The following is a 13,498-nucleotide window of genomic DNA, read 5'->3' as shown; positions in this document are numbered from 1 at the left end:
GTTACCGATAGTAGAGATATACCATGTGAAAGATGAACCTGTCTACTTTAATGTGGTGCTAACCGGACATCCTAGTAGGCTCCATAACTAAAGTTAATCGATTTTGAAAAAAATTAAAAAATTTACATTTTTCTTATCATTACACATTACGTATATACAGCGCGTTTAGAGATGTCCGTATCGGGGTTAAAACTTTAAGGTCACTTTTGGTCAAGAAATCATTTTTGTTACCGATAGTAGAGGTATACCACGTGAAAGATGAACCTGTCTACTTTAATGTGGTGCTAACCGGACATCCTTGTAGGCTCCATAACTAAAGTTAATCGATTTTGAAAAATTAAAAATTAACATTTTTCTTATCATTACACATTACGTATATACAGCGCGTTTAGAGATGTCCGTATCGGGGTTAAAAGTTTAAGGTCACTTTTGGTCAAGAAATCATTTTTGTTACCGATAGTAGAGGTATACCACGTAAAAGAGGAACCTTTCTACTTTAATGTGGTGCTAACCGGACATCCTAGTAGGCTCCATAACTAAAGTTAATCGATTTTGAAAAAAATAAAAATTATAAATTTTTCTGATCATTACACATTACGTATATACAGCGCGTTTAGAGATGTCCGTATCGGGGTTAAAAGTTCAAGTTCACTTTTGGTCAAGAAATCATTTTTGTTACCGATAGTAGAGGTATACCACGTAAAAGAGGAACCTTTCTACTTTAATGTGGTGCTAACCGGACATCCTAGTAGGCTCCATAACTAAAGTTAATCGATTTTGAAAAAAATTAAAAAATTTACATTTTTCTTATCATTACACATTACGTATATACAGCGCGTTTAGAGATGTCCGTATCGGGGTTTAAACTTTAAGGTCACTTTTGGTCAAGAAATCATTTTTGTTACCGATAGTAGAGGTATACCACGTAAAAGAGGAACCTTTCTACTTTAATGTGGTGCTAACCGGACATCCTAGTAGGCTCCATAACTAAAGTTAATCGATTTTGAAAAAAATTAAAAAATTTACATTTTTCTTATCATTACACATTACGTATATACAGCGCGTTTAGAGATGTCCGTATCGGGGTTAAAACTTTAAGGTCACTTTTGGTCAAGAAATCATTTTTGTTACCGATAGTAGAGGTATACCACGTAAAAGAGGAACCTTTCTACTTTAATGTGGTGCTAACCGGACATCCTAGTAGGCTCCATAACTAAAGTTAATCGATTTTGAAAAAATGTAAAAAATTTACATTTTTCTTATCATTACACATTACGTATATACAGCGCGTTTAGAGATGTCCGTATCGGGGTTAAAACTTTAAGGTCACTTTTGGTCAAGAAATCATTTTTGTTACCGATAGTAGAGGTATACCACGTAAAAGAGGAACCTTTCTACTTTAATGTGGTGCTAACCGGACATCCTAGTAGGCTCCATAACTAAAGTTAATCGATTTTGAAAAAAATAAAAATTATAAATTTTTCTGATCATTACACATTACGTATATACAGCGCGTTTAGAGAAGGGTCTGTATCGGGGTTAAAACTTTAAGGTCACTTTTGGTCAAGAAATCATTTTTGTTACCAATAGTAGAGGTATACCACGTAAAAGAGGAACCTTTCTACTTTAATGTGGTGCTAACCGGACATGCCAGTAGGCTCCATAACTAAAGTTAATCGATTTTGAAAAAAATTAAAAAATTTACATTTTTCTTATCATTACACATTACGTATATACAGCGCGTTTAGAGATGTCCGTATCGGGGTTAAAACTTTAAGGTCACTTTTGGTCAAGAAATCATTTTTGTTACCGATAGTAGAGATATACCACGTGAAAGATGAACCTGTCTACTTTAATGTGGTGCTAACCGGACATCCTAGTAGGCTCCATAACTAAAGTTAATCGATTTTGAAAAAAATTAAAAATCATAATTTTTTCTGATCATTACACATAACGTATATACAGCGCGTTTAGAGATGTCCGTATCGGGGTTAAAACTTTAAGGTCACTTTTGGTCAAGAAATCATTTTTGTTACCGATAGTAGAGGTATACCACGTAAAAGAGGAACCTTTCTACTTTAATGTGGTGCTAACCGGACATCCTAGTAGGCTCCATAACTAAAGTTAATCGATTTTGAAAAAAATTAAAAATTCACATTTTTCTTATCATTACACATTACGTATATACAGCGCGTTTAGAGATGTCCGTATCGGGGTTTAAACTTTAAGGTCACTTTTGGTCAAGAAATCATTTTTGTTACCGATAGTAGAGATATACCACGTGAAAGATGAACCTGTCTACTTTAATGTGGTGCTAACCGGACATCCTTGTAGGCTCCATAACTAAAGTTAATCGATTTTGAAAAATTAAAAATTAACATTTTTCTTATCATTACACATTACGTATATACAGCGCGTTTAGAGATGTCCGTATCGGGGTTAAAAGTTTAAGGTCACTTTTGGTCAAGAAATCAGTTTTGTTACCGATAGTAGAGGTATACCACGTAAAAGAGGAACCTTTCTACTTTAATGTGGTGCTAACCGGACATCCTAGTAGGCTCCATAACTAAAGTAAATCGATTTTGAAAAAAATAAAAATTATAAATTTTTTCTGATCATTACACATAACGTATATACAGCGCGTTTAGAAATGTCCGTATCGGGGTTAAAACTTTAAGGTCACTTTTGGTCAAGAAATCATTTTTGTTACCGATAGTAGAGATATACCACGTAAAAGAGGAACCTTTCTACTTTAATGTGGTGCTAACCGGACATCCCAGTAGGCTCCATAACTAAAGTTAATCGATTTTGAAAACAATTAAAAAATTAACATTTTTCTTATCATTACACATTACGTATATACAGCGCGTTTAGAGATGTCCGTATCGGGGTTAAAACTTTAAGGTCACTTTTGGTCAAGAAATCATTTTTGTTACCGATAGTAGAGGTATACCACGTAAAAGAGGAACCTTTCTACTTTAATGTGGTGCTAACCGGACATGCCAGTAGGCTCCATAACTAAAGTTAATCGATTTTGAAAAAAATTAAAAATTCACATTTTTCTTATCATTACACATTACGTATATACAGCGCGTTTAGAGATGTCCGTATCGGGGTTAAAAGTTTAAGGTCACTTTTGGTCAAGAAATCATTTTTGTTACCGATAGTAGAGGTATACCACGTAAAAGAGGAACCTTTCTACTTTAATGTGGTGCTAACCGGACATCCTAGTAGGCTCCATAACTAAAGTTAATCGATTTTGAAAAAAATTAAAAAATTAACATTTTTCTTATCATTACACATTACGTATATACAGCGCGTTTAGGGATGTCCGTATCAGGGTTAAAACTTTAAGGTCACTTTTGGTCAAGAAATCATTTTTGTTACCGATAGTAGAGGTATACCACGTAAAAGAGGAACCTTTCTACTTTAATGTGGTGCTAACCGGACATCCTAGTAGGCTCCATAACTAAAGTTAATCGATTTTGAAAAAAATTAAAAATTCACATTTTTCTTATCATTACACATTACGTATATACAGCGCGTTTAGAGATGTCCGTATCGGGGTTAAAACTTTAAGGTCACTTTTGGTCAAGGAATCATTTTTGTTACCGATAGTAGAGGTATACCACGTAAAAGAGGAACCTTTCTACTTTAATGTGGTGCTAACCGGACATCCTTGTAGGCTCCATAACTAAAGTTAATCGATTTTGAAAAAAAATCATTTTCCTGATCATTACACATTACGTATATACAGCGCGTTTGGGGTTTTATTTTCGCCAATCTAGCGTTTTTTCGTCAACTGTTGCTGGTAACACTGGTTATAACAAACACACACGACCGCAGTTGTAGTGCTGTGTGTCATGTCTTACTGTCCTTTTTTTCTTAGTGGCTGCTGTTAGTGTCTGCTCTTAGTGGCTGCTACCTTCAATGAGGCCTTTTACACGTGTGCCAGATCATTCGGAAGCTGTGATTCCACCCGACTCTCCCATCTAGAGCTCAGGAATTGACATTTATCAGTTATTTTTCACCACTTGGCAACCATTAGCACATTACAAACATGGGTTTCGGTAATCTAAAGAGTGCAGCTGGTCTGAAGACCCTGAATGAATTCCTCGCCGACAAAAGTTTTATTGAAGGGTAATAATATGCAATGTAATGCAAATGGCTGTAGGCTACTACAGTACTACTACTAGTTAGTAGTACTGTACTATATTAATAGTATAGTAAAGGCTTCATAATTGACGCACCCCCGTAATTGACGCACCTTAAATTATTACTAGCAACGATACAGCAGGCCTCCTAAACTTTTTTGCAGTCAAGCAGAATTACATATTTCATGAGTTTGAATCCATTTGAGGTATTTGCTGACCAAATTGTGGTATTTTTTAAGCTTTTAACACCCTCCCCCCAGTTTTGCACGTTTTTTGGCCATTTGGAAATCTTACACCCTAAAAATACCCAACATTACCTCAATATGATAACACTACTCTCAGGGACCTGACCTGTCTGAGCTTAGAGGCTCAGAGCATAGCAAACAGCATCTAAAGTCAATGGATGTATACTAAGGCCTACACTACAGTTAGCTTATCGACGAATGTGTCAATTTAGGGGTATGAAAGAACTTGACACGGCAGACATTTTGTGGTCAAATTCTGCTCAATTGTACGGTGCATAAGCACAGAACCTTAAATATTTTGAGGTCAGAACATTTCTGAGGAACTACACATATGAAAAACACATACAGTTGAGTAATTTGGATTTTTCCTTGATAGATATCATTAATCAAATCCTTAAGTGCGTCAATTATGAGCCCACCATGCTATAGCAAAATGTAAATTAATACAATGCATATGCTGCTGCAAGTTTATGAGTGCGATCATAACTTAGGCATGTAGGCGTAGGGCCTAGGCCCCAACGTTAGTTTAAATTTTGACACCTTTCATTGTCTGGTAATATTTAATAAGTCGTTTTCCTTGCAAAATCATCCAAGCTTTTTTGAGGCCCCCATGTCTCAATGAAAATTACAGATTCACACAGAAGGGGGGGGGGGGGGGGTTCGGTTGGGAAGCAGATACACAAAATCATTTGATTTAAGCCTCATGAATATGCATTAAATTGTTGGTGAGGTTAAGTAAGGAATATTTCTTTTTCCATGAATTACAATTAAGGAATAAGGACAAGGAACATTTGTGATGACATCTGGTAATGTTGGGAGTTTCCCTTGTTATTGTGCATTAAGTTCCAATTGGCTGAAGGTAACTCAGTAAGGAGCAGATAGAAATATTTGTGCCTTTTATAGCTGTAAAATGTTATTTGTTTTCTTCCAGGTACACAGTGTCTCAAGCTGATGTGGTGGTTTTCCAGGCCCTGAATGGTGCACCCTCAGCTGACCTCTTCCATGCTCTAAGATGGTACAACCAAACCAAATCATATAAATCTAGCTTTGACAGGTAAGTTTTAGGATATATCTTATGTTGAAAAGCCATGCATCCTGTGACATGACCTGCAAAAGCGAGTTTCATGTCTTATAGATGGATGTTCCTGTGGTGCTATATCTGCCCCAATTTGATGTGAAGTATTTTAAGTAGCTCACTTGTTGGGACTAAAAATGGCCATTTCAGAGGGCAAGAAATGTTCCCCGGAAATGCATGCAAACATGTGTCACATATCAAATGGTTAAAGGCATGAAAGACTCGCTCCAGGTAGCATATGCCCATTAAAAGCCCTATTGACTTACACACTAAATCACAAAAGTAATATGGTCTCTAAGTCTAGATAGAAGTTTTCACTAGCTAAACGCTACCCATCACCGGATAGCTGACAAGTTGGCCTTTCATGGCACCATCAATTTTCCGTACCATGACCATGTGGATTTTTTGCTATCCGAGCCGGAAGTTTTCGTCACTTGTAAACAAACCTCTTCACTCAGTGGTAAACAAATTTCCTACGCTGCTCCCGGGAGGCCTAAAGGGGTCTAAAATTGCCTCAATTGACCCAATTTTCTCACCACATGTACTTCCATTCATGCTCTTCAACATGCAAGCCACAAAAAACTAGATTATGATTGATAACAGGTCACAAAAGATGTTCTCCCGCTGCTTTTTGGCACTTTTCCTGAAGGAGAACAATCGAGCGGATTGATATAGACTCTAATAGGAGTATGCCACCTCCAAACAGCGTGCCGCCATCTTTAAGAAGTTAACTTTCCGTTGCTTGCAAGTGAAGTTTTTCTCCTGTCGCTACAAAATGCAGACAGTAATAAACGTGATACCTTGTTATATTTAGCTGAACCCGAGATGTCCATCGCTGTATCGTTTGTACACTGTGCTGTGGGTATTGACCACAGCTGTATGTACTGACTGTACACTAGTGTCTAATTACCGATGGTAGCAAGTTGTGTGTGGTGTCTAACACTTCTGTTACACCTCATTCGAAAAACTAGGTCGGATTGCCGGCATTAGACGTTTCTTTTTGTGGGTGTCTTCACACCCTTCAAGCTGAAATTAAAGAGTAACAATTTTGACAGATTTCAAACATCTTTGGTGATTTCATGTAAAAAAAAAACAAATCTAGAGTTACAGCTTTTGTTTGATGCTGCAGAGAAGTTTCTTATGGTAAGATAAGTTATGTTACTCAATAACACAACCATTTTCCTTAACGTGCATGCACTGACAGACAGACTTATTATGTTTGTTTCATTAGTCTTCCAGGTGTCAAGAAGCCTTTGACCCAATACGGAGGCAAAGCGGCCCCAGCGGCTGATGACTCCGACTCAGATTCAGAGGATGACGATCTATTTGGCGGAGAAAAAGATGTAAGTCTTCATTGCCTCACACTAACCTCTAGCTCAAACTTCTTCCAAAGTTAGTGTATATCGATAAACATTCTTGTTTGCATTTGAATATGTTCCAAGAAATGATTATGAAATCTACCAAGTATTACTCAATATAAGATTGTAATCCATCAAGCTGATTATACCCTCCTAGATTCTTTCACCTGGTACAATTTTACTAAGTTTAAGTTGGAAATAAAGGTTCAAGAAAGTTGCTTTAAGTAAACAGGTAGCGAAGAAAGCAGACTTGAGATGATGTTTAGGAAACTGGTGCACATTAGAAAAAAACTTCACTGCTGATGTAATTATCATTTAAATATCTGGTAGTTTGTGAATCCCCTTCTGTCACTTCTTCAAAGGTAATACACTGAGAAGCAACAATTTTCTGTAGTCTGGAGAGATTAAATCTGCCCAAAAATGTATATATTAACATCAGCCTCTGAAGAAGATCCTGCTAGGATCAAAACGTCAGGCCCACTTACTTTTACACACTCTCTTACACATTCAAGTAAGGTAGATGCTCTTATGATAAATAATTTGTCTGCTGGTAACATTGTTTAATATCATCCGATCCTTTTTCCTGAGATTTGATTAAATTATACATCCATGAGCATTTGATTCCTTCACCAATGGATGTAGGAGTCACTGAGCAAATTAAAGGGACATTCCAGTGGCCAAACATTTTATTGGTTAGCAAAATTATTAAAACTTTTCTACATAATTAAGTCATAATCACCTCCTCATAGCATTTTTGTATTGCAAAGATATGAAGTTTTTAAATCTTGCGCTATTGTGTGAAAGATTCTCGCAACATTCCAAGTGATTATTTTTCTCCCCCTCTCTCCCGACCAACAGACCGAGGCTCTCGCAAAAGTTAAAGCTAAAATGGCAGAAGCTAACAAGAAACCAAGTAAGTTGAAGTTGCAACTGTTTGGAATTACCACTCTGCTCTAGAAATACTGAAAGGATCGCTAGTGAACTGTGCAGGAAACGTTTGTATGTGCTGCTTGGTTAGTATGTCTCGGTTTGTCTTGGCAGTCTTTCATCCCAGCCTGCAACAATCAAACAAGCTGTCAAGTTCCGCTTAACAAATCAATCTCTTATGAGATTTTTCAAACTGTTGGTGAAATTTGAAAATGTCAGCAATTTAGGCAAAAGTGCAGAGACTTGCTGAAAGATATGAACTTGCTGAAAGATATGCTTTTCAAAGGGGATTGAAATTTGTGCTCCACAGGAATTGAGCAAGATGTGTGCATTTTCCGATACAGACTGTTTTTACTATTATTCCATTGACGTTTTCTATGAATAAAATGTACTTTCCCCCTCCCCCCAAAAAAAAAATGTAAGAAATTAGGTCAATGGCGATCTCAATAATCTTTTAACCTTTTTGGGGTTTTTTTTTTGGTTCTTTTCCAGAGAAAGTACTTATTGCAAAATCTAATATTGTATTTGATGTAAAACCTTGGGAGGACACCACGAACATGGAAGAAATTGAAGCGTTTGTGAGAGGCATTGAGATGGATGGTCTATTATGGGGAGCAGGTAACATTCAATTGATTTTAATTAATTAATCATGTCAAATTTTCCGTCATTTCATTAGGATGTTAAGTATTAGATATGGGGCAAGAAGGGGGGGGGGGCAAGGAAGGGAGGCTGGACTGTGCCTGAGCATTATTACAGTACATTCAGGTTTGTAAAAGAAAATTTGTGCCTTGGTTAAAATGAACAAAAAGTCCAAAGTGATTACCATTTCCTGCAAATTAATGATTTTCCCTGCGATCTGATGTTAACCTATCAGCACAGAAACCTTTCCTTTGAGCGGTATAGATCTTTTACCCACTAGAACTGTTCAGTAGAACGGCAGTTTCATCTAAGTAATGGCTTTGGGCAAGAAATCAATTTTGTAGATCACAACAAAGTCGTAGAACATTGAAATACAGTGGTGTCAATCCAGGTTGTGTTTTTATACTGCATTCTGTTTGTGAAGAATCATCTTCCAATCTGACGACGCTGACCAATTTAATATGGCTGGACTACTCTAACTAAATGACCAGTAGGTCAGTTCATCAGAAAATACAAAACAACACAAAATAGTTAAACATAAGACATTATGGCCCAAATGAATATGTTCATAATACATTTACAACATTTACAAGGATAAATGGTTATGAATGTCACCTAGGGGGTGGTCGATTGTTCATGTGAAATTGAAGGAACTTGCTTTGGTTTAAGTTACTAGGATTTATAAAACAATAAGATTAGTCAATTAATATTAACATTTAGTCCTTCACTAAAATGCTGATGTCATCATCAGTTGAGCCTTAAAGGAGCCTTCCAGGGTTTGAGCATTTTCTTAAAGCTAAATGTTTTGAAAACCGGAATACTGTAACTATAGAAACATTGCTGAGCTACTCTTTTTTTTTCTTGGACCGAAACAAGTCAAGACTTAACAAATCTGCTGAAATTCCATCTTTTAAGCTGTTGTAGTGGTTGAGATTGTGTAATAGGAATAGTGCCATCGTAGAAAAACCACAACTGATTGGTGTAGATTTGTCTCAGTGATTATTAACAACAGATGCTCTGTATGTCATCTCTTGACACGAGCATGCGTTTGACACTGAAGGTACTGTAAGGATAGTGTGAATTTGCTTCCTTCTCAGATTGCAGTCTTTAACATTGTTAAACTGAAATAGCGCCATCTAAATAACAGTGTGACTATTTTTTTATGATGCCGATTTGTCTCATTTTATTTACAAGCATGTATTTGACATTGACAGGTAAAGAAGTATTTGTGACTTTCATTTTTAAGCCGCTGTAACTACAGTATGAAAACCTGAGTGAGTTTTGGCTCTTTGGTAAATATGTGACTTGCGGTAACAGAAGTTTTCTGAAATGAAAATGGTAATGCAGGCAGAAGGTGCCATTTGGTAATCTAGGATTATGGATGAACATGAAAACCATCTGTAATTCCTGTTTGATATTGGTTATTAATGATGTTCTCCTTTGTCTCTTGTTTGTAGGCCAACTGGTTCCTCTGGCCTACGGTGTCAAGAAACTGCAGATTGCCTGCGTGATCGAAGATGACAAGGTAAAATATGCCTAAATTCATTTCATTTCCTTGTGTTTATCTCTATTCCATCAAGTGTTCTTCTTTATCAACCCAATGGCAAAAGAAAAATTGTTGAAGGAATTTTTCCATATTTATCATTAAGAAGTGAGAATGGAGGTGGGGTGGAAGGGGGGGGGGGGGTGGAGGAGGGGCACAGCTCTCTCTAAACTGTTGACACTTTGGGCTTGACCTTAACACTGACTGAAATATTGTTTTCCTTCCTGTGATTGTGAAATGAATGTGATTAATTTATTTTCTTCTCAGGTCAGCTCAGATGACCTCCAGGAGAAAATTGAATCTTTCGAGTCACACGTCCAGTCCACAGATATAGCTGCCTTCAACAAAGTCTAAACAGTGAATTATGGTCTTAATAGATGCCATTTTGTCCTTGCAAAAAAACTCCTTTAAAATTGGTATGGAAGGTTCCTCCAGCTAATCATGAGATGCGGTTAAATTTATTACATTTCTGATGAAGATGCAGAATTTTGATGCTCCTGAAGGTTTTTAAAGAAAAGTATTCCCTGACAAGTGACAAGCTGTCATTACATAATAGCATGACCTTAAAATAAGAACTGGATAGCTCAAATCTTTTAACATAGATTTACTGGTAATCCCATTTTTCACTGAAATTTGGGAGGAAAACCTTTATTTTCTGCCTTGAAAGAAGGTGGGGGAAAGGGGGGTTCTAAAAGAGACTGGTTTTGATGGAGGAGAATGGCTGCTGAGGTAGATGAAATATTATATTGGCTAACGATGGATAAATTTATTCAAGTGTTTATCACAATAAATGATACACTATCAACCTAGTTGAATATAGTAACTTGCCCTTCAGTGTCAGACACTGAAGATACATTTATTAAAATATCTCAGACTTTATAAATATCATTTGACCTATAGTAGCAGTTTTTTTTGTGAATCAATACTGAGCAACACAAAATGAAAAAGGAAGAAAAAGTAAAAAGTGTCTCGATGTCATTTGGAAATATTTCTGTGGCTAACTGAAAAGTCAGAACATTGGATATTTTTCATCTCTTTTGATGTGTTCGTATTAGTAACCATATGGATTGGACTTAACATATTAAAGGTTACAGTGATACATGTCTAGCAGGTTCGCTTAGGTTATGACCGAAAAAGCTTATCACTACATTGCAAAACTAGGCCTTTTTGCAATTGAAACTGTTACTGCAGGTTAAATGGTTGTTATCTCAAAAAGAATACATGAAATGTTGCCCATTGATAAATGTTTTAAATATGCTAACTTAATATGTTACATCTGTTAGGGCAGACAAGCAGCTTGAAGGTACCAAACAGAAAAAACAAAAAACAGTACTTGTGTAATGTGACCACAGATGATATTGCTCTCTTTAAGAGATGAGGAACAACCCAATGGTAATGGGTATTTTAAAGTAACAGTCAAATACACCAATACTCAGGCACACTATACACTACTGTCCTTGTCCTTTTTTATTCTTTGCTGAAGACACAACGAGTCTTTGCCATGCTGATGGACCGTAGCGTGTGTATGGGGTATTTATGTGAGGGTGTCAGTATGTGTTTGTGTGTGTGTGAAGTTGAAACTCAAGTTAATGAAGTTGAAATTTTTAACACCCATCTGTGCCACCATAGCATCTACAAACCTGAAATTCTTCTGATGAAGACCACAGTCCCCACTGATATTCTGCCGATCGCTTTTTGAAAGCATCAAACACCAATTTTCAGAATAGGCCCAAGGATACGTAAGATTATGCAATGCAAGGGTTGAAAACTAATGTCACCAAATCAATGGGCAAAACCATGTATAGTTATGGGGTGGGGATTAATCCCCACCCACATGTGGGGTGGGGATTAATCCCAAAATGAAATCTGGGAGACTCAGTAACCCCCCCCCAACCCGCCCTCCCTCACCGGCAGAAAGAATATTCCAAAACATCCTAGTGTGAAGTACAAACATATACATTATGTACCTGCAGAACAACCTAAACGGTTGAAACTTCTACATGGGTTTCAAAAGTTGCAAAGTATAGGCATAGCACAATTTTGCACCAAACATTCTCAAAGGGGATCCCTTGCACACCGAACCTTAGGCACCATTGCATCTCCCCGCCGAACCCCCTCATACAATAAGGGTGGTTCATTCTGCTTTGAAATGAGCCTCTTGATTTAGTAATTTAAAGTACTAATTAGAGTGACCTCATCGGTTTGGGAATTTCCAGTATTTCTAGAGATACGGTTATCTGCCTGCAGAAAAAATAAAACAAGATAAAAAAAGAGGATAAACCGCCAGTGAATATCAAAGGGAAACTCGTTATAACTTGTACTTGCATAATTTCATTTTTTACTTCATGATAATTTACCATAATTTCTGTTAGATTTATAGTACTTCTAAGAATTACGTACCAGGCTTTTATTGACAGTTGTCCTTGAACGTCTGCACATAATGAAACTGTGGCTTAGTCTGGTAGACTGCAGAGTTAGGTATAGCATACTGCACCAAACAATAAATAACTCACGTCATATACACTATACATGTAGGCCAATAGCTAGTGGGTAAACAGCCAGTATAGACCTTTAGCATGTAACTATTGTAACATACTTTTTAAGAAAAGTCACCCAGGAAAGAACCTGGGTACGAAAAACCGAGCGACTGATCCGCCCTCCACCCCAGTCCCCTTGCATAGAGACTGACTGTGTGATCATCGTCAGCTGTGTATCACGATTCCCCACAAAAGGGAAAATATACTACACATGATCTTAGCCAAAAGGCCGAGAAGCGAGCAGCACGTAACATTACACAACCCGCGGAGGACTACCGACAAATACTTAATAGGGGATACCCACATGTGAAATGTTAATTTCCTCAAATTGTTGTTGGTGTTCAGGGACTTCGTTGACTAAAGCGCAGGTCGTAGCCAGCGTTCGATATATCATTACAATAAATTTGTGGGACACACAATTTTCTGTAAGGAATAAACGGTGCAGAAGTCATTACTTATTTCAGGGGTATCCTCGCAATTATGTGTGAATATCACTTGGGTTATAGCACGGTTCCCGACGAAGGTTTGAGAAAAGGTGAGAGGAAGGAGAAAAACATTGTTGTAAAAATTACTTGTGGGGCATATCTCGTCCTACCATCCCTCTTGATGTCGGAGACCCTGTGTATATAGTGTAACAATATTACAACCGAAGGGGAGGGGGGGTGTTGCAGAAGGTATGTACATCTTCAAGTGCTGTAATCTTGAACAAATCACCACATGAGAACTCCAGAAAAGTCACCCAAAATTTAGCCTGGGCACACACCAAAATGAAAAAAAAATGCCAACCCAGCCCCAGTTACATCAACACTGCAAGCATGTTATCATGACGATGCAACATCAAGTGCAGTTATCACAAGCCTCCCTTCGAAGGGAACCGATTTCACACTCCCGGTTAAAGGTTGGTGGACGAGCGATCCGTCTACTATAGTATTTAGGTTCGAATCGAATCTCGGAATCTGTAATGTGCATTCTGCTTCATGTACGACACCTCTTCCTCCTATACGTTGAGAACTTGCCGCC

The 13,498-nt window shown here is 37.3% G+C and overlaps 1 protein-coding gene across 1 annotated transcript; it reads left to right on the top strand.

Moving 5' to 3' along the window:
• Window positions 1-3,937: 3,937 nt before the first annotated feature.
• Window positions 3,938-11,387, top strand: LOC139958356 (elongation factor 1-beta-like). Its single transcript, XM_071955365.1, has 7 exons — window positions 3,938-4,140; window positions 5,331-5,453; window positions 6,706-6,817; window positions 7,691-7,745; window positions 8,252-8,377; window positions 9,856-9,923; window positions 10,209-11,387. Exons 1-7 carry the CDS (start codon window positions 4,061-4,063, stop codon window positions 10,293-10,295), a joined length of 651 nt encoding a protein of 216 aa, XP_071811466.1. The 5' UTR covers window positions 3,938-4,060; the 3' UTR covers window positions 10,296-11,387.
• Window positions 11,388-13,498: the final 2,111 nt, after the last annotated feature.

This window comes from Apostichopus japonicus, chromosome 18 (assembly GCF_037975245.1).
Source record: "Apostichopus japonicus isolate 1M-3 chromosome 18, ASM3797524v1, whole genome shotgun sequence".
NCBI classification, from domain to species: domain Eukaryota; kingdom Metazoa; phylum Echinodermata; class Holothuroidea; order Aspidochirotida; family Stichopodidae; genus Apostichopus; species Apostichopus japonicus.
Note: the sequence above shows the minus strand (reverse complement) of the source record. Positions and strands in the feature narration are given on the sequence as shown.

What these genes read in the sequence shown, in the direction of transcription:
- LOC139958356 (XM_071955365.1), top strand. Translation starts at nt 4,061, where the DNA reads ATGGGTTTCGGTAATCTAAAGAGTGCAGCTGGTCTGAAGACCCTGAAT. An exon ending in AGAAGCTAACAAGAAACCAA is followed by an intron (nt 7,746 to 8,251) that starts GTAAGTTGAAGT and finishes GTTCTTTTCCAG; the next exon opens with AGAAAGTACTTATTGCAAAA. An exon ending in GCGTGATCGAAGATGACAAG is followed by an intron (nt 9,924 to 10,208) that starts GTAAAATATGCC and finishes TTTTCTTCTCAG; the next exon opens with GTCAGCTCAGATGACCTCCA.